The sequence below is a fragment of the Ammospiza nelsoni genome, chromosome 1 (genome assembly GCF_027579445.1).
Source record: "Ammospiza nelsoni isolate bAmmNel1 chromosome 1, bAmmNel1.pri, whole genome shotgun sequence".
Taxonomy (NCBI): Eukaryota; Metazoa; Chordata; class Aves; order Passeriformes; family Passerellidae; genus Ammospiza; species Ammospiza nelsoni.
In genome coordinates this window covers 96428418-96454479 of record NC_080633.1, presented here as the reverse complement: position 1 = coordinate 96454479, position 26062 = coordinate 96428418, and the positions used below count along the sequence as shown (strand labels likewise).

At 38.0% G+C, this 26062-nt stretch overlaps 1 protein-coding gene across 2 annotated transcripts in view; it reads right to left on the bottom strand.

Moving 5' to 3' along the window:
• Positions 1-24058, bottom strand: part of NETO1 (neuropilin and tolloid like 1) — a 62767-nt gene extending 38709 nt beyond the window's left edge. The window contains exons 1-4 of one of the 2 annotated variants that reach the window (XM_059475297.1): positions 23352-24058; positions 19742-19795; positions 18047-18184; positions 9736-9984 (exon numbers count right to left, since the gene is read on the bottom strand). In XM_059475297.1, coding sequence (XP_059331280.1) covers positions 9736-9984; positions 18047-18184; positions 19742-19795; positions 23352-23379 — 469 coding nt within the window. In that variant the 5' untranslated portion in view covers positions 23380-24058. The remainder of the gene's footprint in view (positions 1-9735; positions 9985-18046; positions 18185-19741; positions 19796-23351) is intronic. The other variant, XM_059475305.1, reaches the window with a different exon arrangement.
• Positions 24059-26062: the final 2004 nt, after the last annotated feature.

Here is a 26062-nt window from a genome sequence, read left to right as displayed (position 1 = left end):
GCAACCAGCAGATTTGATAACATTGTCTCTTGAGCTTCAACTATCAGATAACATCTGGCAAATGATGTATGTAAGTCCTGTTACACAACATCTTCTGGCTTCTCAGTGTCATCCAGGGGACTGATGTGTGACTGGAATAACACATTTCACACTGCCTGCTTCTATCATGCTAGCACAAAATTTTAACAATGGATGTGTCACAAAAATGAGCTTATTTATTTATGAATTCTCAAAAAATATTTTGCAATTCCCTTTTTATCATCTTATTCATGACTCAAGCAAACTTTCTTAACAGAAATTGCTGGATATTACATAGACTTTTGACATCCAAGTATTCAAATAAACTTTTTGCATCTCTTAATTTGTAGTGACCTCTGTAGCAATACTTTGGAAGTGTTGATCAAAAGTATTTGCTTACTTATTTTCACAATTTTACAATTAATTTATTCCTTTCAATGGCATCATCAATCGTTTGGCAAATCTCATCACCCTATATATTAAAAGACAAAAATTAATTGAAAATTCATTGTACAATGCGTATTCCAAAACAATTTTTTTTTTTTTGTCACTGAAGTTAAAACCTCCTCTACAAACCTCTTTGAGGAAACCACAATGCCGGGCATTCATCTCCCAAGTGAATTGCAGACTATGCTGTGATCATGTAAGCAAATTATTTCAAAATGCCTCTGAAATAATCAAGAAGGTTTTTCAGAGAAAGAATAATAGCATTATTATTATATAATAATATAATTTTCTCTTTCATAAAACTATCCAGAAGTACTGCTCCATTTTTATTTTAAAAAGACCCTCTGACAGTGGGTGCATGAACAAAAGTTGTAGTGGGAATGTGGTAAAAAATGCACTGGAAATTTATTTTATGTTTCAAATTTTAAATCCAAGGAATGGAACGAGTACTCACTGCAAATGATTGCAGAACTTGTATAACTTCATTTTACAACTTATAAATCTGACTGACCAACTGAGTTTAACCAAAAAAGCTTATGTGGATTATGTTCTAAGCAGAAGATGACTGAAGAAAATAATTTCATTTCAGACAATTCCAGGGTAGCTTTTTTAGAGACAAGGGTATCTAGAGGAAGAATAGTACAGGAAGACAGAAAAATCATTAATCATGGTTTTCCAATTCCAACAAAAGCTCAGCTTACTGTAACAGAATATTTAAAAATAAAAACAAAAAAAAAATCAAACAACTGAATGAGTAAGTTGAACCTATTTATTTTAGTTTGATACTGATCAAATAGGGAAATGCTGAATTGATATAGATCTACCACATAATTTGTGTGAAGGTAGATAACTAGTTTTAATTCATTATAAGAGTTAAAAAACTGGTAGTTTTGCTCTCCAAAACTACCAGATATTAATTTTTACTTAGTTCCCTAGACAGAAAGGTAGAGGACAGTCTTTAAACATGCTTACTTTTAAGTAAGAACCCAAGCCTAGAGATTGCCTGGATTTAGGCACATACTTATATGTAGGCTCCCTGAAATTCTTTGCTAAATTGAGACTAGATTTAGTGGCTTGTCAGTGCAGCATTTGAGTATAGTAAGCTTAAGCAACTGTTCTTTGGAATTATCCTTGGGCATATCAGAAAGTAATTTCAGAGATTTTTGATGGATTACAGTGTTAAATTATGGTAGCTGTTATTTTTATTTGGCCTGAGGACCTTTATGACATGCACAGGTTTTGCAGAGAAAAAAATCAGGACACCTAGCATTTGGATTTGTCACAACAACAACAACAACAACAGCAACAACCAAAACCAAAACAAAAACCAAAACAAAAAAGTGCAAATTGAAAATATATACACATTAAACATCAATTGAACAAAAGAATTATTTGCTGACTTTCTCAAACAAAAGACTAAGTATATCTCTATCCAATGTGAATTAATAGTATAAGGAAAAAAAACCTTTCTTAATCTATTCAGTATTCACGTATATTAAACAACATCCACAATGAGCAGGTGACTCTTGCATGAACCCAACTATAGGGAAAATTGAATCCTTTTAAAATAAGACTTTAAAAAAATCAGCTCCTCACTACCTCAACTTGTCATGATCATTTTTAGGACAGCACACCTTGTTGTACAGATGTTATTGATAGGAGGTTTGTTTGTATCTCCTCAGTGTATGTATAGGATAAAAGTATGTATGGTGAAAGGAAGTTTGTCAGAAGATTCAGATAGACTATAATTGTACAGAAAGAGAGGAAAAGTAAACAAAAAAGGAGGAAAAAACAAATCAAACTAAGTCAGGATGTTCATAAGCTTGATTCACAGTCTGGATTTTCCAGGAGTTTTGTGTCTAGCAATAGATATATTGACCAGATTTAATCAAAGAGATGACACCTACTTCTCACAGAATCATTGTATGATCTGTTTCACACATGCAAAAGACTTTACATGATAGTATTTCCCTACCCCATGACAGCAGTATGATACTAAAAATTAGAGGCTCTTCAATATCTTAGCACACAATGGGGGAAAAAGAGAAGATGGATCAGAGGCATAGATGCTCTAACGGGCAAGGTAACTTTATTTGCAAAATCTTAGAAACAAAATTTGTGTCAAAGTTAAATGAAGCATGATCTTATTTTTAGATCTGACCATCAAAGAAGCTCAAATGTGATATCTGAAATAAATATATTACACAGCCTGCATTACTCAACAAGAAAGTAAACAAATCAAGGTCTCAGCCATCAATATGGAAAAAGATATATTAAGATGACAACAAACACCTACTAGAACTACAAATATGCAAATAATATTCAATGGCATTCACCTCAGTACTAGTAGGCAAAAGAGATTCTCTGGATTGTCCTCTTTACAAAAATATGAGTACTACCCTTGGAAAATGAACCAATACTAGACAATAGATGAGTGCACTTAACAAATGGTGACAGAGAATTTGCTTATCTGGCACATTTCGTCGTTTACTAAACATTGCATACCGCCAAAACATTCAGTTCTAGAAACAGAAACACGACTCAGTTTTGCAAAGACTTAAGTTTGCAAAGCTACTAAATATGGGGCAAGAAGCCTGTTTATTAGCTACAGGGATCTGAGTGACTTCTAACAGTAGTTTGTGCATATTTCTTTAAGGAGAATTAGCTAGAAACACTATACAAACAGTAAAAAAATCTGTTAAGAAAAGGTAAATATCTCAATAAAGATCACTACTTATTGCTGCTAGAATTTAAAAATGCTCCATTAAATAAATTAGACAATAGACAGAACGATCTACAATTACAGTTGCTTGAACCTATGCAAAAAATGACTGAAAAGAAATTATATAAACATGGGTTTCACCTAATAAATACTGACAGCTAAAGAATCAAACCTGTCACAACTGAATGGCCATACTAAAAAATAGTTTTTCTGCCCCAAAACTATTCTGATGGGGCGCATTCAGACTGATCAGACAAAAACACTGGGGCAATTGCTAAGATTTATTTGCTATAGCAGTAATATCTCATAAACCTGTAGATATAATGCATAAAGATGAAATTTGAACAAATTAGGAAAAGCATTAGTGAAGAAAAAACTTGCTTCAATGTCAGCAGAATGTGTCCAGATATCCACATTTCCAAGGTCCCTAAGAGAAACTATTACAGACAACAGAGTTGCCAGGAGGAGACCACAATTACAACCACCCTAGAGTGCATCCCAACATGAGCTATTAGAAAATCTGCCAGATGAGAAAATCAGATGACCTGGAAAACCTTGAAGAGTAATCAAAAACTCCTTATTCATTACATATGAGACAAGAAGTTTCCAATTTTTCCCCTGAAGAAGTGAGCGCTATAATGTTTGAAAGAGAACTACCACGTAACACAACAACAGGCTTTGGAGGTGCTGAGTGTGGGTAGTGAAAATTTTCATTGTAAATAAGTTGGTTTTAAACACTTGTGGAAGGCGACTACCCAGGCTCTCTGTTCAACACAAATTCCATATTATCCTCTCTGATCTGCCATTTCCAAGTGCTTCACAAACGTTACAGAGAAATCAAGAATTAATAGGGAAAACAAATTTCCAGGGCCCACTGGTTATTTCCTCTTTTTATAAGTGTTTAAAGCAAAGGTTGGTCACTTTATATCAGACCTAAGGTTAATCTAACTCAGCATAGTATTTACATAAAGTCACAAGTTTATCCTTAGGGAAAAGAGGATAAGAAAAAGACCACATTTAAGGAAAATCCTCTGCTGCTTCTAAGATTTAGATTTCATTGTTTTGTAACAAGTAATAATATAAACTATTTATTGAATGACAACGGTATTATAAAAGTGCAGCTTACTCTAAAACTGTTAGTTTTCTATGACTAATTTTTAATGTACATCTGAGCTTCCTAAAGATCCCTCACAGGTACTCCAAACACACTGATGTCTTGTCAGAGAAACGAGGCTCCTCTGAAAAGAATATTTATCATTGCAACATCATAATCACCATTATTGGGGAGGTCACCTACAAATGAAGAAAGGTGTTTCCTGTGGAGGTGGAATAGATTTATTTGTACCTGTACTGCTGTAGAATATCCTAGTAAACCTTCTCTAGAAGTCCATGTCCAGTTTACTATGGAATGAATACAGGGAAGGCATTTTTGTAGAGAACAGAGTGCACTGATGGCAGGGGAAGCAGTAAGTGTCCCTAGTTAAGTTGGCATTTTTCTTTACTCCAGTGCTAGAAATGCTTGAAACTGTTTCTTATATTTCTCTTGCTTTTGTTTTAACATCAAAGTTCAACAGTGTAGGGATTTAAGTGTTCAACTTCCTTCTGTTGGTAATATGAAACTCCCAGCATGCAGAGATTTCTAAACTAGGAAGTTCTGTATTTGTCTTTTGGGTAGTGTTGAAAGAAACATATAAGTATGTGATGGCAAGAAATATTACGGGATCTAAGAACACCATGAGACATTTTGGATACTCATTTGCTCCACAAAAGGAATTATTTTCCACTCAAAATTTAATAGAAACCTGTGATCATGATTTTCAATGTAATGCATCATCCTACTTGAGAGAAATTTCTTCCCTTTCCCAAGACCAGATGCCCTAATGCCTTGTAAACAGCAATGAAGTGCCTGACTCTTACAAAGTGCACTTGTAGAAACACAATAAAAGTTCATAACACCAGGAAGCTGCATATTGCAATTTGAAGTGCTGGGAAGTTATATCTCAATAAATAAAACAGATTCATACTTTCCAGGCTTTTTTGACATCATGTGGTTCTGTCTCAAAAATTTAAATGAAGTTGTAATGAGTCATTTCTCATCTTCCAAACCAACTCTGAATCCAAAAGAAGAACATTGTCTGGTTTAAAGTTACATGGCTCTGGCATTGTTTGTTCGTTCTCAAAAAGTTTAACTGGATTTCAAGTTGCTAAAAAGTGATCGCCATTGCTGGTACAAAATTAGAAGTAATCAGACCAGGTTCAGAAGTGTAAACAAAAAAGCATAAATGACCTAGCTCACATGGATATTCAGCTATTCCAGATGTCTGGGAAATATCCCTTGCAATTCAAGGCAGAAGATGGATGTTAGATGGCAAAATAATTTGATAATATTTTAGCTAAGATTTTTTTAGAATTGTGATTGAATTTAATAAATTCTCATTAAATTTTTAATGAGTTCTAAAATATACAAATTCCCCAACTAGGAGGAATTTGGGTTGTTTTTTATTTTTTTCCCTCAAGATAGCTGACATAATTACTCTATTACTCTGACATTCACTGCTATGGGAATGTAAAATTACTTTTACTCCAGTTAGAAAGTGTTTCATATTCCACTTTTTGGGACACAAGAGTATAAATCTTTTTTCATTTTCCATCATCAGGCGGTTGAATAGAAAACATTACTGACTGACGTTTATATTAATGAGGCTAAATAAAAACACAGATGGCTTCTACTAAGTGAAGGAACTGAAAGTAATGATGTGCTATCTTAAGCCACTGTCCTGCAAAATCAGGGACCAGGATAAACAGAAATCTGATTATTCTAGCTGAGCAAGAAAGCCCAGATAAACACAGCCTCTCTCTGCCTGAATTCTTGTCTGTACTAAAAAAAAAAAAAAAGAAGAATAAAAAGATTCTTTTTAAAGAATAACTGTCAATAGTTTGAAGTAGTACTCAAATTTTTCTACACAAAACAGTGATTCAACACCACTTTGGAAGACAGTTTTGAGATGAAACTTTTTAGAAAAAAAGAGTGCAATAGATTGATTCAAAGAACCCAGAGCTGTGAAATGAAATTTCAGGTGTAGGCCTTTCAGCGGCCCAAAGAATGACAAAACAAGAGCAAGGATGAAATATCCTTGTGTCATGTTTTTTGCCCTAGCCAATCAATATGGTATTCAAAATGAACCAGCAGGACCTGAAAATATTGCAGCCTGATATGTGTTTCTCTCATACACTAGATTTCCTTAAAAAAAAGTAACCCAACAAAAAAGTTTGTATACATTTACGAAGGTTCAATAGGTTCAGATAGATCCATTTTGAAATGAACATGATTAATCAGAATTTTAACATAAAAAATAAATTATAATAGTATACCAAAATTAAATAAGTTTTCATTTGTTTATAAACTCCCATGTATGCAAAATGGCTAAAAATTTACATTAAAATGCATCTCATTACTGATATTAGCTGTAATTATGCAAAAGATTATTACTTTTTCCCTTAGCACAGAGTTTTGACATTGAAAATAGTCTATTATACCATACGTATAACTTCATTCATCCACCTCATTATAGTGTCACTTAACATTATAATTTATGAATGACAAAAACAAAAGCCTAAATTATTCTCTTAATAAGGAACTTTGTGCAAAACCTTTAGTAGTTTTACCAGTTTCTGGGTGTGTTTGTGTTGGCTATGTGTGTAGCTCTGGCTTTGTTGCTAAAGTTTTTCTTCTGCAAGATCTCTCTTTTTAGAGTACTAGAAAGACCTCTGAAAAAAGGTTTATTTAAAAGGAAAAGAATGTATGGCAAAAGAGTTACGTTTATTTCTGAAACCACAGTTCCCACCAGACTTTTGTCTTGGGGGATGAATTTCCAATCATTGCAGTACCAAGGAGTCAAAGAAATTATTGAACTGAAAAGTTGTCATAATTGCAAATTATTAGTCTATCCCTTAGGATTTTTAGATATAATTTCTTTTTATAGGGCTTAGTCCAAACTAGATTTTAAATGCCTTAGGTGCAGGACTCTTTCCATTTGCACAAACTAATAGATATTCATTTCAGACTTTTTCATTATATCCTAACTGATCTTTTTTTCAACTTCATCCAGTTATCTGTTTTTATACACCCTGGAGACATAGTAAATAATTTCTTTTCCTGTTTCTCCAGGTACCATTCAAATAACAATAAGCAGTTGCAGCTTCAATTTAGCCAAATTTGCTTTTTATTTTTTAAATCTTGGCACACACCCACACGTTTAACATCATGTCTCTTTATTCTCCATTAAGATCTCAAATGCAAAAGAGGCAGATGAGAGACACGGTGGGGGCTCTCAAAGATTGCTGATACTCAAGAAATAACTGCGTTGTCTCTGGATGGAAAAAGCCTCCTCTGCAGGTTTGCAGTTAGGAAGAATGTCCTGCTCTCGACAAGTGAGATGAGTGGCAACAAAAACCACATCTCCCCTGAGCGTTCAGCTGCTTGAGACAGCAACAGCTTCCAAATGAGTCTTTGCTACGGATCATTTTCTTCAAGTTCTTTAAAGAGAGGTTAGCCAAAAATTTTCTTCTGATCCCTCCGCTTGTCATAAATAAATGTTTTAAGCTGTCACTACCTAAGCTGATTCCAGGTGGTTCAGGTGATAATTTCTGTATTGGAGTCCTGTCTATGCTACTCTGTTATACTCTGGAGTGGAATCCTCTCTCTGTTACTCTCTTATACAATCTCAAAAGCCATAATTCTGTTTTATGAGTTGGCAGGAGCCCCTCCCAGTGCACACCTATGGACAATAGATCTCAAAATGTCACGCCTTATCCATGCCTGCATAATAAAAGACTGTCCAAGTAATAATGTGGAATGTGAAGTTCTTCCTCTTTCTTATTGGTGATCAAGGAGGCAGCAGTGCTGTTTTGCACTTGTCAGATTAATCATATTCTCATTTTGGCCAATATTCCTAGAAACTCTTGACTACTTGCAGAGCTTCTATTGAAATGTATGGAGGGGGGTAAAGGAAAGAATCAAGGAAGAAAAAAGATATAACTATTCCATCTGAAGTCTAGAATAATTTATGCTGCTGTACTAGTTTGCCAGCATTGATCTTTGTGTAGAAATTCTCCTTACATCAGTAGAAAAGGAATGAGGATAAAACATGGTCCATGAAATTGTATTTTACATCAGAGTTTTTAGACAGAATAACTTGCGGATTTTGCTATTAATATCTTTTCAACCAGAATGTACAAACCTTTGAAAAAACAAGTAAAGAAATCCAAAGAAAAGGACTTATGGCACATGGGGAGGAAATGGCAAAAGCCCATAGGCCCATGTTAAATGAGAGATAAAAATTTAACTCTCTTTTCAGAGTGGATATGCATGGTTATAACAAAATTTTGTCTATTTTCTTTGAATGTACAGCAGATACATATACCTGGCTATCAGATTATTTGCTACAGAAATTCTCCATACTGTTCCTGTTTGAAACTTCTATATATTTTTAGCCAGTGAAAAACAGTATCATGGACTTGAAAGAAAATTTTACTGTGCTGGTTAGTTTTATAAGGATTTTCCTTGAATTAATGAAAGAAAACCAGAAAGAAGAACAACACAGAGCCTGTAGACCTGCCATCTTCTATGATGCTACCGGAATAATTAAGGAAGAATTTTGGGTCTGCTAATTTTAGGCAGCATTCTAGAGAACATTGTACAACCTAATACAACAATTTAGCTGAAAAAACAGTGACATAATTGACAAAATTGCATAATAATTACAGTGCTTTAGAGTCAGCTATACTAAAGCATGACTCATCACTCAATACATAAGAAGCCACAGAACTACGTCACATCCAGCAGTGCAGTTGCAGTGCAGTACAGTGGAGCTGCAGCCAAAGAAGAAATTTTAAATCCCCAATCTTCTGTTAACAAGTGGGGGAACAGGGGATTTAATGGAAAGTATGACTATGATTTTTGTTTTACTGTAATGAATTAAACAGTGACAAGGAATATTTGAACAATTGCAATTAAGATTTACAGCCTTTTAAGAAAAATATTTAATACATGTTACTATTTGAACCTCACACATCCTCTGGTAATACTTGTAATAGTTTGTTTTATTGAGGAAGGAGAACTATTTCACTTCTCAGCTGGAGAAATGATTGGTGAAGTGGAAAAGCAATGATGGAATTTTCTGAGATAATTACATTTTTTATTAGAATACTTTATCAATGATCTTTTTGAAAGAAAAGCTGTACAGTGTAACAGCCAAGCATAAAACACTAAACTTCTCATGAAACATTTTGAATGACCTTCTGTAATAGCATTCACTTGAAAATAATACTCTTAAAAACTGTAGAATCTGAAAATCTTTCTGTTGAATAAGCCTTACTTGTTATGCAAAATATACATATGACTTTTATCAATTTCCTATCTATTAATACCTGCCTTGACAATAAACTAAGCCCCACCTAAAGATAATATTCAACAGCAAGATTATACATCATTAGAAAAGTTACAGTTATAAGCTTTTTCTATTAAAAATGTGATGGTTTGGACTTACCAGGTGTAAAATTATACCGAGCAGAAAACCCAATAGATTCCAGTTCAGCATCAGCAAAAAATTTAATCCACAGGAATCTGCCACTGGATTTTATCATAGGTGGATTTTGCTGTCCACAGAAACGTCCAAGGATTGGGGAAAAGCCAAAAGGTCCATCTCTTACTTCTATGTGGTCAAATTTACATTCCCAAGAAGGCTCTATAGAATATTTTTCATCAAAGTGTAGTTCAATGCATTGTCTAGGAGCAGCTAGAGAAAAAAAAGAAAATTGTCTTATTATTTTATAACCCAAGACCCTTTCAAAATTAAAGCAAAACTGATGAAAATCAAATTTATCATTTCGTATGGATTCTAAAGTTTTGTTTAAAAACTTGTACAAAAATTGGAACATCTATATTTTTTATTAAAAATTAGTACATCTATATTTTTTATAGATTTCACACTGTCAGATTATTTGTCTGCTGTTCTCCTTTTAAAAAAGTAGTTTTGACAGCAGTACTTAGTAAAAGTAAGAGAGGAATACCAATGATGAACAGAAAAATATAACCAGGAACAATTTCTTCAAATATAAAATATAAAATGTTTCTAAGAAACATACATATTTAGAAGAATTTATTTTTTCTCTTATATTTTGGGGAGGGGTGTTAATCAGAATACTTTTTTTTGTACCTAGTACTGAGAAAGATGATGAAGGAAAGGCTGATCAGAACTGTGCTACCGTAAGGACAGATTATCTGCCTGCATGTATTGCAGTCAATGACAAACTGGAGTGTAATTGCTTACACTCAGAATTACTTCTCACTGGAAACATAGGAACAAACGCAGTGAATTTTCACTTAAGAAAGAAGGATAAGGATCCTGGATAAGGATTATATTAGAAGAGCAAATGATATACTGAAAAACTTGAAGGAAGTTCATAGTGGCAATTTAATTAGACATTTTTTAAAAATCCATCTTTAATGATAGGTCTTAAGTCTTGAGACGTTCAGAATTATTTCTAGAACAAATATTTCCTGGGATCTCCTGTATAAAGCAAAAAAAAAAAAAAAAAAAAAAAACAGGTAGAAATATAGTATATTCTTACAAGGAGGGGGAAGACCATGGTTTGATTGATACATTTTATCAGAGGCAACCTTTTATAGGTGCACTGTTTTCTACACTCAATCCTGGCCATAGCAAACACTGTGTGCCTTCAATGTCTAGAGCATGGCGCATTGGAGCCTTTTGCTGACAAAGCCTTCTGCTAACACAAGGATTTGTTGTGTCAGTGCCTGCTGTGCCTCTCATGGGATCATGTCCTACACTTTACACATATCAAAAGAGGTTTGTATTGCCATGAGCTTTGCCAGAGTTACCATTCTTTTCACATGAAAATATGCAAGATCAAACTGCATGCTGAATTATTAGCATGGAAACTGCTTAGCACAGAAACTGATGCCACTCCAGGAGTCAGTATCTCTACATTTATTTCCTCAAGAATAATAACAAAACTGTCAGTGTTACAAGAACAAAGATCTTGTTTGGATTCTGAAATGTTTTCAAATTTTAAGCTTTTGATATGAACTTGTTACTCACATAAGAAGAGAGATTATTTAAAATTAACTAAGAAGATATCAGATAAATTTTGAAATCTTTACATAAAAGCACATAGTCAGATCCCTCTTACTACTATTTCATGTAGATAAATACAGCCTCATTTTATAAGAAGCATTTAAGAAGTAAGTTATTAAAACATCTTATTTGAAAAGGAAAATTATTTTAACAGCTTTACTTACAATGGTAATATAATTGGATGATTGATATTTACTGAAACATTTAATTTAACATAAGAAAGAAACTTTTTCTACTGTTGTCAATCTGAAGACATTCACATTCAGGAAAATAGTAGTGACTTGTCATTATTTAAACCGATTTATGGGAAATTTTTGATCTTCATGCCCTTTCAAATTCAATAGCAAAAACAGAGGTCTATGTTTTACATATAATTGCATGAAATTCACAGTCTATGGAAATGAAGCTACTTTGAAAATACAAAAAAATTTACAAAAGTAAGGTCAGATTATAAAGCCTGTAAAGGAGATCATAATGATGTTATCCTTGGTGAGGTTTGAAAATCAAAGTAAATCTTTTTAGATTATAGTAAAAGATTAAATACGTGGAAGACATTATAGATTTATTTTATTCAGAAGTTTCGATCCTTGACTTTACACTTTTATAAAAATTATTGATTCAAACTCAACTAAGCAATACTACTACAGAAGAGAGCAATCAGTGACTTTCAATTTGGGATTGTATTCTGCATTCTCTATTCCATTTAAGGAGATTTGTTGAGAGCTCTTCATCATCCACCTAAGGGACTTCAGAGTCAGGTATCAGAAACTCTATCCTGACAACATTTTAGGTAATCTTAAGAATGCTCATCATGGCTTGAAAATCTTACACATTCATGACTCCAATGTTATGCTATTAACCTGTCTAGAGCTTTATTATTATGTTTTAATGTCACAAACTAGATATGAAGATCGATTCTCCTACTACTGACTGCCAGCTACACTGACATACAGCAGCATAGCTGCTGTGCTTCCCATAGCCACAAAGTGATTGCTTCAAAAATGGCTCATGCCATTATCATAACACATTTATCCTTTAAAATCTTTCTTCTCTGCTGCCTTGTTTGATACCAAGAAGAAGGTTACAAGGGCTGGCCCATAGTTAAATCCTTAACAAGTCTTCTCTGTATCCAAGACTCATGTAATGTCAAAAAAGGCCACGAGGCCCCCTTAGAGTTCAGTCATTTGACATCATTTTTGGTGTTAAAAAGGAACCCTAGACCCAACTATAGGTTCAGTCTAGGAGGCTCTGAAGTAAAGGGAAAGATTGTGTATAAATAAAAATCAGGCCTACTGAGTTACACATGAGAGCTATTGGCTATGCGAATGAATGACCTGATAAAATTTCCACAACCCTAATCTCTGTGTCTCTCTCTGAATCTCACACTGCCAACCAGTTTTATGACCAGAATATTGCTATAGCTCACACTATTCTGCTTTTATTTGTTTTTTGACAAAGTCAAGATGAGGCTTTTCCTAGTGAAGCTCAGATCTTGCTATAGGATCAGAGAGAATCACATCAGTTCAAGGAGAGCTCAAGTTTCCACTTTTCCCTGAAGGCCCTGTGAGTAGAGGCTACTTCACTTTAAGAATGGAGCATTGAATATTCATTAGCAGCACTTCTCCACTGGGGATAAAACAAGGCTGGGGATTGAGTTTGAGGCCTGGACCACTGCCCGTTCACATCCTTAAATGTAAAGTCATGTTCTGGCATCATTTTGGCCATGACACTAGGAACAGTTCAGCAACTCCAGGGTGCAGCACAAGCATCCATGACCTTTTCATCAGGATCTTTTAAAAGCACTTCTGTTTTTCTTCTTGTGCTTCATATTTAGTTAATGGTTAAATGTTTTGTTTACAATAATCTACGTAAGACACAAATTTAATCAAAACTTCCTCGATATGACCATAAGTGATGAAAACACATAATTCAAATTCTCAACTTTAAGTTCCTTTAAGTAAAAATGATATAATTTCACATTTATGCTCTGGCTTTAATGAGGGGTTTCTTTACCCGACACAAGGTAGAAGAAGCAGCTATTGTTTAAACACACATCTTGTGCCACACCTTTTGCAACAAAGTGTGTGTAAATGAGGTCACAGAAACAAACTGGGGACAAGTGCAGAATAGTCACTAATAATAGTGTATGTGTTCCTATAGAAAAATAAAACAAAACAAAAAAAATCCAGAATTTGCAAATCTTCCAGACTGTATTCGCATCTGGCCATCTAATCAAAAAGGAGGGATGGAGTGGTTATTTCTGGTATCCTAATTAACAGGTAAAGTCCATTCACATCTTCAGACCTTCTTCTGTGGCTATGATGTCAGGCAAAGTTGTTGCCCTCTCCAAATGAAATATATTGAATAATGTCTCATAAAATGACTTGATTTCAAATGCCACAACTTCCATATTTAATTTCCAATTACCTTTTTTCAAAAAATGTTTAGAACCATGGAAAGGCCTACTTAATGCTTGCATGTCTTGTCATATTTTTCATCTAATTATCTTATACAAGTGCTGTCTTAAGATTTTAAATCCAATGGAAAAAAATAAAGGAGTCATTGGGTTCCAGCGTGCAGTAGAACAGTTGCAGCAAAACTGCACAATTAAGGTTTTAATTCTGATCAACCTCTAAGTCTGTGTAGTGACAGCTGAAGTTAAGTGCAAAAATCTGTTTCAATTTGCCACACTGCATGGAAATGAGAAATAGCTCAACACCTACTGCCATCTCTATGAGCTGTTACCCTATTAATAGTTTCAATAATCCTCATTCCTTCTGGTTATCCTGCTATTATTGATAAGGAAACCATATTTTTCTTCATTTGAAAATAGGGTTCTTTCATTGTTTTGGTGAAATTTTTCTCAACACAAAAATAACTATGAAATACAAAAAGACTTTGAGCAGAGGTTTTTCACTTGGTGATAACATTACAATTTTCTAACACTTGTGAAATATCATGAAAGAGTTTAATGGTCTTTTGTGAGAACATGAGATTTTCAAGATTGATAACTCTGTATGTTCACAAACTTGTAAAGTGGAAGATATATTTTATATCTCCATATATCAATTCTAGTTCATACCTGTATTTATAAACAAGCAATTATTAAAAGAAGAGTGGTTACAATTTTACAGGTTTTCCTCTTATAGGATTGTTAAACCCATTCTCAAGTTATCGTGTGTATAGTATTAGTATCCCACTCCCCAAATATTTTAATACAAATAAAAGCCTTTTCTCCTACAAAATCTCCTGTGCAAATGTTCTTTTATGGCACACATGCCAAATGTTCTGCAGTCTGGCAAAGGTTATTGCTGTCACTGCTGTGATTGTTCTGGGCAGCTGTGAATTTTGTCAGGTTAGAATCATGAATATGCAAAATAAGGGTGAAATTTGGCCAATTTTTCTCAGCTCATTTTCTATGTTTTCTATACACCAACTAAGATAGAAACAAAAAAAAAAAAAAAAAAAGAAAAAAAAAAAAAGAAAACACCAAACAAAAAGAAAAAATTCTCACTGCATTTTGAAAAGCAGATGGGATTCATCAGAAGCTCCTTGGGGAGTTGTATCAGCCCTCCTCCAAGCCTCACTTATGACACTTCTCTGTAGCATGACAATTTTTGTACAGAGGCCATAATTTCTAGATGACTTAAAGGATTTCCTTTAAAAAGGCATTCAACCTGGACTTTAAAATTCCAGTGATAATGAACTCTTAGAACAACTCTTAGTCGTTCTAAGAGTTCATTATCACTACTACTAAATCAGAATAAAAAAAAAAAAAAAGGAAAAAAAGCGGAATAACCTAAGAAACTTCCAACTGTTAGACTTGCTTATGTCTTTGCTAGGATAAAAGCCTCTGCAGTCAGGAATCTCCTTTTCTTTCAGAAATTCACAGTCTATGATCATGGCAACTTTTGCCAGCTCCTTTATGCCACCAAAATAATTCTGACATGACAAAAGGAGGTTTTTCCTCCACATTGAGCTACAATGGGGAGGAAAAAAATTGAGATGAAATTCAACTGTTTGCAACACACTACAAAGCTGGAGTGCTCAATAAAGACCATTAAAGTCACTAGGAACTGTGTTTGAATTCGCCCCAAGACTATGTTTGATAGCGAATAAATGAAGGAATGAATGCAAGCAGCTAGGAAAGAATGTAGTGATTAATTTATGCATTCATGCTCACATCATACAGCTTTCAGTATGTTGTGTACAGTCCTGGCTGAACTCCCTGAGGCATACAGCAGGGAGATAGTGATGAGGGTGATGATATTATAGACAATATCAACAGTCCCTCTAGTTTGGTACTTGGCATTCAACAAGATTCAGAAGCTGTTCAAGCATATGGAAGTTTTAATTCTAAATATAGAAATGAAATGCATAAAGAGATGTTTCTGTCTTACTCTAAAATATTTATTTCCTCCATTAGTCAGGGTTATCCACAATTTCTGTAGATTGTTATCTGATTTCAAATACATTGCTATAAGTATTTTATAAATCCTTTAATATCAGTGTCTTATGACAATGAGTTTCACAGAATATAAAAGATGTGGGGAAAATTTGATACTTGCTAGACTTCTTTATCATTTTCTGTGATTCTGCATGTTGCAAAAGGAATAAATATGGACAAATGATTTATTCTAATTACAAAAAATTTTTTGTTGACCTTCAGTAGTTCTTTTGCTTTTTTTTTTGAAATTTGACACATTTTAAAGTATTATTGTTCGGACATCTTCCTATATCTCTGCTTATTTTGTTGACATTTTCCAGACAGACATGGCTATTTCTGATTTTTATAGAAGACAGAAATAGACATGGGGAGATCAGAGCTGAAAATGTTGTGCAATGCCTATGGTTCATTGTGGGTTTTTAAATGACCAGCTGCAATCTAAGCTGTTATTAGGCTGGATGGGAAGAAGAAAATACCCATGCCATAGAAAAATTGTGTTCAAATGGATTTTACAAGATTGAACTTTCTGATAAATTATAACAAGATGTCTGTTGAGTTTACTCTTTTCCTTATACATTGCTCTAAACTTGTCCATGTGGAATTTCATCTTTGTCATAGAAGTTTGTTGATTAAATCTTTCCTTCTTAAATTGTTCTTTGGCATTTTTAGATATTTTAGATCACATTATTTCAACAGTGTATTTTTGCAATTTTTCAGCATATTATATTTTTGTAAGTAACTAATTACTATTATAAAGATAAAAGTCTTTACTATATTAGGCTTTCAAGCACTTTCTTACTGTGAGGAAGAACGTCATGAGATGGGACTAATAGTGGGACTAAATTTAGTGGGACTAAATTTTACAAAATTGTGGGTTATTTCCAACACCATTTCACTTTAATGACAAAACATCCTGTGTTTCATATCTTTGAAGATATAACAGCCTTGGTTCTTCCTAGTCTCACAGGAGTGTTAGATAATTTGGTCAATAGATGCAAAAAGACCCAGATCTAGCAACATAAGTGTAATTGGAAAAAAAATAATGCTAAGTTGTACTTTTCGAACCTATGCATTTATCTTCTTCAAAAAAATTATTATTTTAAACCAATTACTAAACTATTCTGGAATTTAAATATTTACCATATATCTGTTTAAATTCCAGACATATACAGACTAGCTTAAATTTTACTTTAAGAGTGTATTTGGCTACATTATTTATAATCACCTCTTCTGACTTTAGTCAAATTATCTAGCACCAAAGTGAAATTCAGTCATTTTGTTGTGACTTTTGACTTTCTAAAAGTACAGAGTGTGTGTGGGTCCAGAAGAGTTCATTCAATTTAAATCAGCTATATATCTTTGGAAATATATCTTGGTGCTACCTGCATCTTTTGTAAAATAATGATTTCTGTAGTTCCTCACTCCATCATTAATTCATTAATAATTCTCTAAATGAAGCATGGATAGAAGACTATCACTGTTTTATTCTACATGTATTCACAACTCACGAAAGAAGTTTTTTGATTCCAGGGATTTGCTATACAGTACATGATTCACCTTTTCTGAGCTCTGAGAGGATCTAACCTCTATTACTTTCCACAGATTCATTATCACAAAAATCTCTCCAACATGCATTGTTGGAGACTAAGACTGATGAAAAGAAACACCATAGTTTGTTTGTAATGCACCTTTAGCCTTTCCTACATCACTTCCATGCTTGCAATTGTATACTCTTTAAAAACTAAGTTTTAGAGATGCTTTGTCTCCTCTAGTTTTATTTTGTAGGTTGGGTTTATTTCATTTTCATTTCTTATGAACAAGTGGATGGAAAATAATTTTAACACTCACTACATGGATATTTTCCTTATGACTTCTTTTACTGTACTAAGCTTGTCATCCCTGGTTCAGTTACAATAAGTTTAAAATATCTGCATGAAAGTCAAAAGCATTTTTGTTTCCCATGTCCACTTTTACTACTCATTTTAAAATATCTTTTCTTCTGTCACATTGCATTTAAGGTTCTATTCATTTTCTAAACATCCTGGAATAAATTCCTGAAGTACTGAGTCTTACATCCATAACACCTTAACTAATTTATTAGCTATATCAAAACAGAAATCAAGAGGTTTCTCTAAATCTTTTTCTGTCTGGAAAATATTTGTTATCATGACTTTACCTACTCTTCACATATAATAAAACATATTCTTTTTAATACAGTTGATGGTAAAATATAAATATTTTTCTTTTGGTCACCTTCTATAATGTAGACACACTCTCTGTCTGGAGGATATTTGTTGGGGTAATTTGGAGAAGTGAAGATGCCTCCTTCTGCATATTTTGTCCAAGTTCCACACTGCACTGGTCTCTGTCCTTCGGAAACACTTTGCTTTTCTGTGAAATGATGACATTAAGCATTATATAATTAGCCCAAAAATTATCATTTACACATGACACTTAGAACTCTCTAACAGGATAAATACAACAGCCCCTTTTCTGTCAGTCACCTCAACCTTTTATCTCTTGAGACTGAGTATGATAATTGATCTAGGGGAAAAGAAGGCTGTTTTTTAGGGGTACAAACATATAATTCTTACTCAAAATATGGTTTTCAAAGCAGAGGAGAGGTTTGAGTGTCCAGGGGAAAATAAATTTGCACTGCTTTTAAAATAATAACCGTCTAAGGAAAGCACGTGCTTGAGAATTGGAAGGCATGAATTTCCCACTCATACCTCTCAAAAAGCTCAAGCATGTGCTCTATCAGCAATCTTCATGCCATAATACAGGAATACATCAGCCACAAAATTGAGGAAATAACCCAGAGAATTGTGATCATATATAGAAGTTGTTTTAAATCTGCAGCATATTTAGTCTATATTCAGTGGACAGAGGTAGACAGGGGGATTCCTGGAATCTGGTTCGTAGATTATTTTTATCTCACTGTTTGCTGTAAAATTAATAAATAGCTCTGAGGCCAGAATTCACAGTCCAGAACTCTCCTCCGTCTCAGTGAATCCTCAGAGAGCAAGAGTCTTGTCTGCTTTCTTCCTAGCCCTGAATCTCTTGCATTTCTTTCTGGTTTGGGCCAGCTCAAGCTGAAGAAGATCAGGGATCCCTTCCTAAGCATCTTGCTTTGACAAGTAGGCTAAAATGAGATGGATTCTTCAGAAGGAAATATATCTGGGCTGCTATTAAAGGCAAGGACAGTAGGTTCTAGACAGATGTTGCTCTGAATGAGGTTTTCAACAATCAGAGAGCTGTCCCATATAACTTAAGTCCCCAGTGTGTAGAGTAAAGGTGTTTGAGGCTCCCTCTTAGGATCAATGGATGAAAACAAGCACTTTCCAAGGATGATAACAACCATCTGAGATCTGACTTATACTATGTTTTTCCTTATATACTATGTATTTTCTTTACATTTCTTTTTCACCCTGGTCCATATCCAGGCAGAGTCTGACATGGAGCCTAATTTCCTGCAATAAATTCCAGCCTGCAGGGACTGTGCACTCAGACACAGGTTCAGACACACACTGTGCTTAGCAGCATTCCCTGCTAGGCTCTCCTCACATTGAGCATCCAAGCCTCTAAAGAATCTCTTTCACTACTCCCCCTGCACAAGTGCACTAATGATACCAAATTTCAGGTTTTTAATTAATTATACTTCAGCAAGAAAAAAAGGTTTTAAGTGTAGGTAGCTGAGTGCCCAAACTGGACTTCCCAATTTGAAAGTAGGAGTATTTTATAGTCTTTAGTTAGAGTCAGGCTGAGCCTGATGAGCACTCCTGGATTTTTTGTGTGTATACAGTCATGTGAATACTCCAAACAAATGGACAAAGGGTAGACACTGGAAGTCAATGAGCTGCTAAAAATTTCAAAAACTAAACTAAAAACTCAAATCCATATTTTGGTCTCTAATAAATTTTCTAACAAAAATGTTTGATATTTACATACCTGTTCCTTTTTTGGTTGCCCCAGACAAATGTAGGATGATTAGACTTGCTACAACTGAAAGAGAAATATTCATTAAATATCACAGAGTCATAGTTTCTGCAGTCAAATGACTTGTACCCATATATCTCACAAGTATACAAATGAAATAGCATTGCTGTAAAGAAAAATTTCATTTTACTTGCATCTTTTAATTGCACATATTGTATAAGCAAGTTTCTTCATGGCCTGTTCTTTTAAGTACTTATCTTTGCAAATGTAGACAAATAAAGAGGAAATCTTTTGAATTTAAAAGAAAACCCACAGGCACTGATGTTCTCATCCTTTTTTTGAGAAAAAACATTTTTACCAAAACCTATTTATATAATAATAGTTCATGTCAGTAGTAGAAAAGTGACTGCTTTTAACAGAGGAGACAAAATTTCAGTGCCACTGTATGTACTAATGTCTCTCACTATGGCATAATAAAATTTGAAAATGAGTACTGGGAGTAGGAAAGAAGAGAGAGGTTGGGTTCTTCACATCCATCAAAGCATTTGCAAATCTCTAGTGAAGTAAATTATTGTGTGTGCTTAACAATCTCATTAATCTATTTTGACTTGTCGAGAGGGTGTTGCTTTTTTGCTGCAGTGAATCTGCAGCCCACTTTGCAAACAGGTATCTGCTGTCTCCAACTGTGATAGGACAACTGTGCCTCTTGGAAACAGACACAACCTTTCTGAAATGGACTTTGACCTGGAGATAATGACTGGGTTTCTGGGAATTTCCAAATGTAATAGCTTGACTAGAAAAGGCTAAGAGGCAAACACTTAGTAGAGTCATAATGAGACTAATTTGGCAGATCAAAGTCACTAGCTAGCTACCTGATGAAGAAATCACACACTGCTTTTCTTGCCATCATTCATATCTTCTTTGGCTCTCAGAGAAAGTGGAATAGCAAGTGCAGAAGAGAACAGATCCATCAGTTCTTGGAGTGCTTAGGGCTTTGCCCCGGCTAGTCTGGCATCAGGCCCAATCACAGTGCCCAGGCTGCACTGACCTTAAGGTGGAAATGAAGCTGCATGCTTATTCAGAGCATTTTGGATCAGTCAGCTACCATTCTGTTGATGACTATGACGAGGAACTGATCAATTAATAAAATTACATACTTTCTTCTTATTTTCCCTAAGAGACACTAAAAGCCACCATTGGCTAGTAGCTATGATCCTTTACAAGATAGTGCTTTCAACATTTTCACCTTTTTTATCACAATTTATGTGTAATTTTCACTCCAAAGGAAGCCATTCTCCATATTTCCAGCATTCTGATGGCATTGAGATCCTTATTTCTATGTCTTTGATCTTTCCCATGTGACAGAGGGTTTGAGGCATGGATGATGGCTGCCCTATTAAGCAGGGTAAGATTGAAATTCTGGGAAAATGAAGGCTTGGCAGCAAATTCACTATTTCTTGTTCAGGCTCACAGCCTCTAGAGATGGATGTTGGCAGCACTGATAGTTAAAACTCTTGTGTGTCATGGGCATTCAGTGAGAACACTACACCTTCTGCTTGGATCTGAATGCTACCTAGCCATTCATGCCTTTCCTCAGGGATGAATTCTGGAAATACAGGCTGCTGGGACTCTGCCTGCCAACTCTGTCAAAATCCAAAGGCAAGGCAGAAGTCACCCCTTTACTGAGTTGCTCATTTCCTTTAGCTACATTTCATTCAGTGATCATAATGCAGCTATACCTGTAATCTTCAGCAGCCTACACCTAATTTCTCAATAGTGTAAAATGGATTGGTGCTCAAATGTGGAATCAGCTGCTGGTGTTCTGTCTGCCCATAAATTTGTGGAAGCTAGAATAGAACACACGATAACTGAACAAACTCCATGTGAGAAGTGTTTCTTTTAGGCAATTAATAACAAAACCAATGCATATCTGATTCTTACACGTTCATTTCAAGCATCTTTAACTATTAGGCGTGCCCTCATTTTCTATACAGAAAAAAAGGGAAGTTCAGAGAAGTAAAGAGAGTTGGTCCAAGCCACAGATATGTTATTACCAAGATGACAAAAGCCCCACAGGTCTTTTCAGTTCCAGCTGTAACTGCTAGAAAAGAGGTTTCCAAACCACAGAGCTGTTTTCATAAAGCATAGAGCTTTACTTAAATGTCATTATATCAGTATTCGTTAGTAATAAGCAGTCAAAATAGTCTTGATAATAAAGTCTAATAGACAAACAGAGACTTAAAAACTAAGTGTTTGAGAGTTTTGGTTTTATTCTAGACACATAATACCTAACATTTGGATAGATGAAGTGAAACACTTCTCCCATGTTAAAAAAAAAAAAAAAAAAAAAAAGAAAAAAGGCTCTTGCTTTAGTGTTATTAACAACAGCACCAAAATACGCAAGTTGCCAGAAAGTAATTAAAATTGTGGTCTTCTTGGGAAAAGCCAACACAAATACATATTATTCAAGTAGACAAGGCAGACCATTTTATTCTATGATCCCACTGCACAAATGCACCCCTGATACCCAATTTGAGGTTTGAATTTCTCATGCCTTTTTCTTTCTCAAGCCACAGAAAAATAACAGTGCTTTTCAGAGGGGGGGGGGAATAAAACAAGAGCCCAAAGGGACCAACCTTCACTTGCTGAAAACTGTTACTTGGGAGGTGTTGGCAGCATAGCAACATTATTGTCATTATCTCGGTTTGGGAATTATTTTAAAGAAGTTTCCACAAAATTTCTTGTTGCATTCTCACTGTCTGCCTCCTCCCCCTTTCCCTCCTAATCACGGGTGTAATTATAATCGCGCTTTCTAGTGCCACTCTGATTACGCATCTTTCCATCTTTTTTGGATCTGTGCATTCTTTTTTCATTACAAGCTGTACATTAAGTGATTTATCTCTTGGCCAGGCTTTTAGGAGGCTGTGATTTGGCACAGACGTGGCTTAGCCTGGCGAAGAGTTGTTGGAGAAGCAATACCTGGTCATAGCGCTATTGTACAGGTGTGGGCGCGCAGAGAAGTGCTGGGAGGAACGGGGGCCACTCAAGCCCCTCCAGAACAGCGGACCCTACGCAAAACGCAGGCGGGAGAGGGAGTCCCACCTCGCACCTTGAGGCCCCTAAGGTCTTGGAAGAGCGGGTGATATATTTCGGTGCCTCCTTGCTAATCCTGGTGGATTTCAGCCGAAAGCGCCGCCCCCGCCCCGCGGCTCTCCGGGATCCGTGCCCGGTGCGGCCACCCCCGCCCCCGCCGCGGCTCCGGCGCTGCCCCGCGCCCCCTCACCCTCGGCACCGCTTCGGGCCCCAGCGGGGGCAGCTCGCTCCCGCCGCTCTCTCCCGGCGTCGCCAAAGCCGCCGGAGCTGCCGTGGTGCCCAGGTGAAAGCTCCAGCCCCGGAGCGTGCCCCGCCGCCCGCCCCACGGCGCTGGCAGACACCGGCTCCCCTCCGGAGCTCCGCAGCGCTGTGCGGGAGAGGATGCGGTGTGGGTGTGGGGGAGTTGCCCCCTGGCCCAGGGAGCCTGGGCGTCCCGTTAGCCACGCCGGTGCGGAGGCAGCGGAGGGCAGGAGCCCGTGCGCGGCGGCGGAGCTCGGTCGGGGGTGGGAAGGGGGAGACTGATACTCACTGTGAAAGAAGCTGCGCCCATGGGTCATGTCTGTTCCTTACACAAGGGGCTTCGGTCTCCACTAATTCCATTTAGATACGGGAGGACTTCCAGTGGCGGGGAGAGGATGGAAGTAGGAAAAGAAGAAGAAGAAGAAAAAAAAAGGAAAAAAAAAAAAAAAAGCCCCCACACACACAGCAGAGCCGAGCAGCCTTTCCTCTCCCGCGCTCTCCCTCGCCGCCTTCAAATGATCACCGCCGGCTCAATCCCATCACAGCCGAGCGATCACCAGCACCGCCACGAGCGGTGCATCGCGGCGGCGGCGGCGGCGGGTAAGGCGGCGGCGGCGGCGGCGGCCCGCGCATCCAGGTGCCGGCGGGCGGCGGCGGAGCGAGCCGAGCCCCTAGTCACCAGTTTCATACAGAACCAAAAGCAGATCGAAGCATTTCCTGCAGGACTCCGAGCCCAGCGACTTCCAGCCCTTCGGCTTCTTTTGATGCATTGAAGAAGGGATTAATGGGTCCGTCATCAGCTCCCTGTGCTTGCTCCTCTGAAGGGGTGGGGGCGGGCGGGAGGGAACCCAAAGAGGAGGGGTGGGGTAGAGAAAGATTTACCAAATAGGGGATTTAGTCATATTTGTGTGCAATGAGAACCTTATTAGAGAAGAATTCCTTTAAAATAGAAAAAATCCATTTTTGCAAAACCCTCTTCCTGCGCATAACACAGTATCAAGTGGTAGCAGCGGCAGGAGGCTGAAAACACATTGCACGGTCTGAAATCCCCTTGAGAATGGACGGAGCGAGAAAGAGATGGATGAGGACAGAGAGATGCCCCCTCACTTCTCCAGTCCAGGGCGAGAAGCAGAAGAAAACCGTGGAGACTCTTCCATTCATTCAGTGGAGGGGAAGGGGAAGGGAAAGAGGAGGGGAAGGACGGGAGGGCAGCAGCGGTGGGGAAGGAATGATTTCAAAACTGGGAAAGGAAGGGTAAGAGGAGAGGGATGGCTTCCCCTCTCCTAATCAGTTCATGGATCAGACAGAATGTTCATGAGTTCTTCCTTGACCTGCACCTGCCAAAGAGAAATTGAAAAGATTTTCCCCCTTGAGAGACGACTTCTTCCTCTACACACCCACACCCACGCACGCACAAAGACACGCACACACACGCACTAAAGGGAGCAATAAAAGTTTATCTGCTAATCCTCCGGCCGCAGATACAATGATTACCTCTCCCAATCAGCCCAGAGACGACTGCAAAATCTCTCCCTTTCTCTCCCGCCCTCCCCCCGCGTCTAGGACTTATCTTCCACCCGAGCTATAACCCATCCCAAACACCCATCCCTTGGACGAGATTGCGGAGGGCTAGTGGTCAGGGCGGGAAGGACGGGGGATGAATCTAGTAGAGAAAACATATTGATAATAAGAGTATTGAGAGGGCCTGAAATGGTCTCAATGGCTAACAAGAGGGGAGGAAGAAGGGATGGGCAGAAAGGGCTGTGTCCCCAGCCCTGCAGAGCCGCGACACCTCCGACTCCCGCAGCGCCGCGGCCCCGGCGCTCCCGGCCCGGGAGAGGGGAGGGCGCCAGGAAAGGACAGGGAGCGAAGCGCCCGGCTGGGGCGGCGGGGAGGGACGCGGAGAAAGGAAGATTTGTGTCACAGGAGTGCAGGGGGAACAGGATGGGATCCCCCGGCTCCTCTGCACCGCTGTTGCGGCGGCCGGGCTGCGGGAAAGCCTCCGACCCCCGCGGGATGGGAGCAGAGCCGGGATACCCGGGATTCCCGCAGCCCCTGCCCGGGCTCCCCGCGCCGCAGCAGCATCTCGGAGGCGGGGTCGGCGCCGCTCCTCCCTGCCCGCACCTGCTGCTCACGCCGTTTGCAACAAGAAAAGTGTGTCTGGAAGCGCGGCCGGGGCAGGGGAGAGGAGGGGGATGCTGGGAAGGAGGCTGGAAGTCAACTAAAAATGAAATTCAGCCCGGCATCCTGCTTGGCGCGGGTGCGGAGAGCGCGGGGGGGCGAGCGCAGGTCGGAGGGCAGCGCTGGCTGCGTGCCCGCGGGGCCGGACGGGTCTGTCCCGCATCCCGGACGGGTCTGTCCCGCATCCCGGGCGTGTCTGTCCCGCATCCCGGACGGGTCTGTCCCGCATCCCGGGCGTGTCTGTCCCGCATCCCGGACGGGTCTGTCCCGCATCCCGGGCGTGTCTGTCCCGCATCCCGGGCGGGTCTGTCCCGCATCCCGGGCGAGTCTGTCCCGCATCCCGGACGGGTCTGTCCCGCATCCCGGGCGTGTCTGTCCCGCATCCCGGGCGAGTCTGTCCCGCATCCCGGACGGGTCTGTCCCGCATCCCGGACGGGTCTGTCCCGCATCCCGAGCTCTGCTGGCGGGCTGGGGGCTGCGTTAGCCTAGGCGGGAGGCACATTGTCTTCAGGGCACCTTTTAATGAGGTGGGTACACTTGCTGCCTTTGGGACAGCACTGAGCAGCACAGCAGCTATTCTGGAAGCTGCATGATGAGGAAGCCTGGATATTTATTTATAATTTATTTATTTATTTGTTTGTTTTTCTCAGTAAAAAGCCATGTTTTAATAAAAAACCCTAGTGGGTTTTTTTTCAGCATGTGGATGGTCTGCCCCATACTCTGGAATGAAGACTGTATCTCTTATCAATGCTTAGGATTGCAGGCAGTCAGCAATAACAGCGTGCACATTAGGGTAAGGCAGAGGTGATCTTGGCTAGC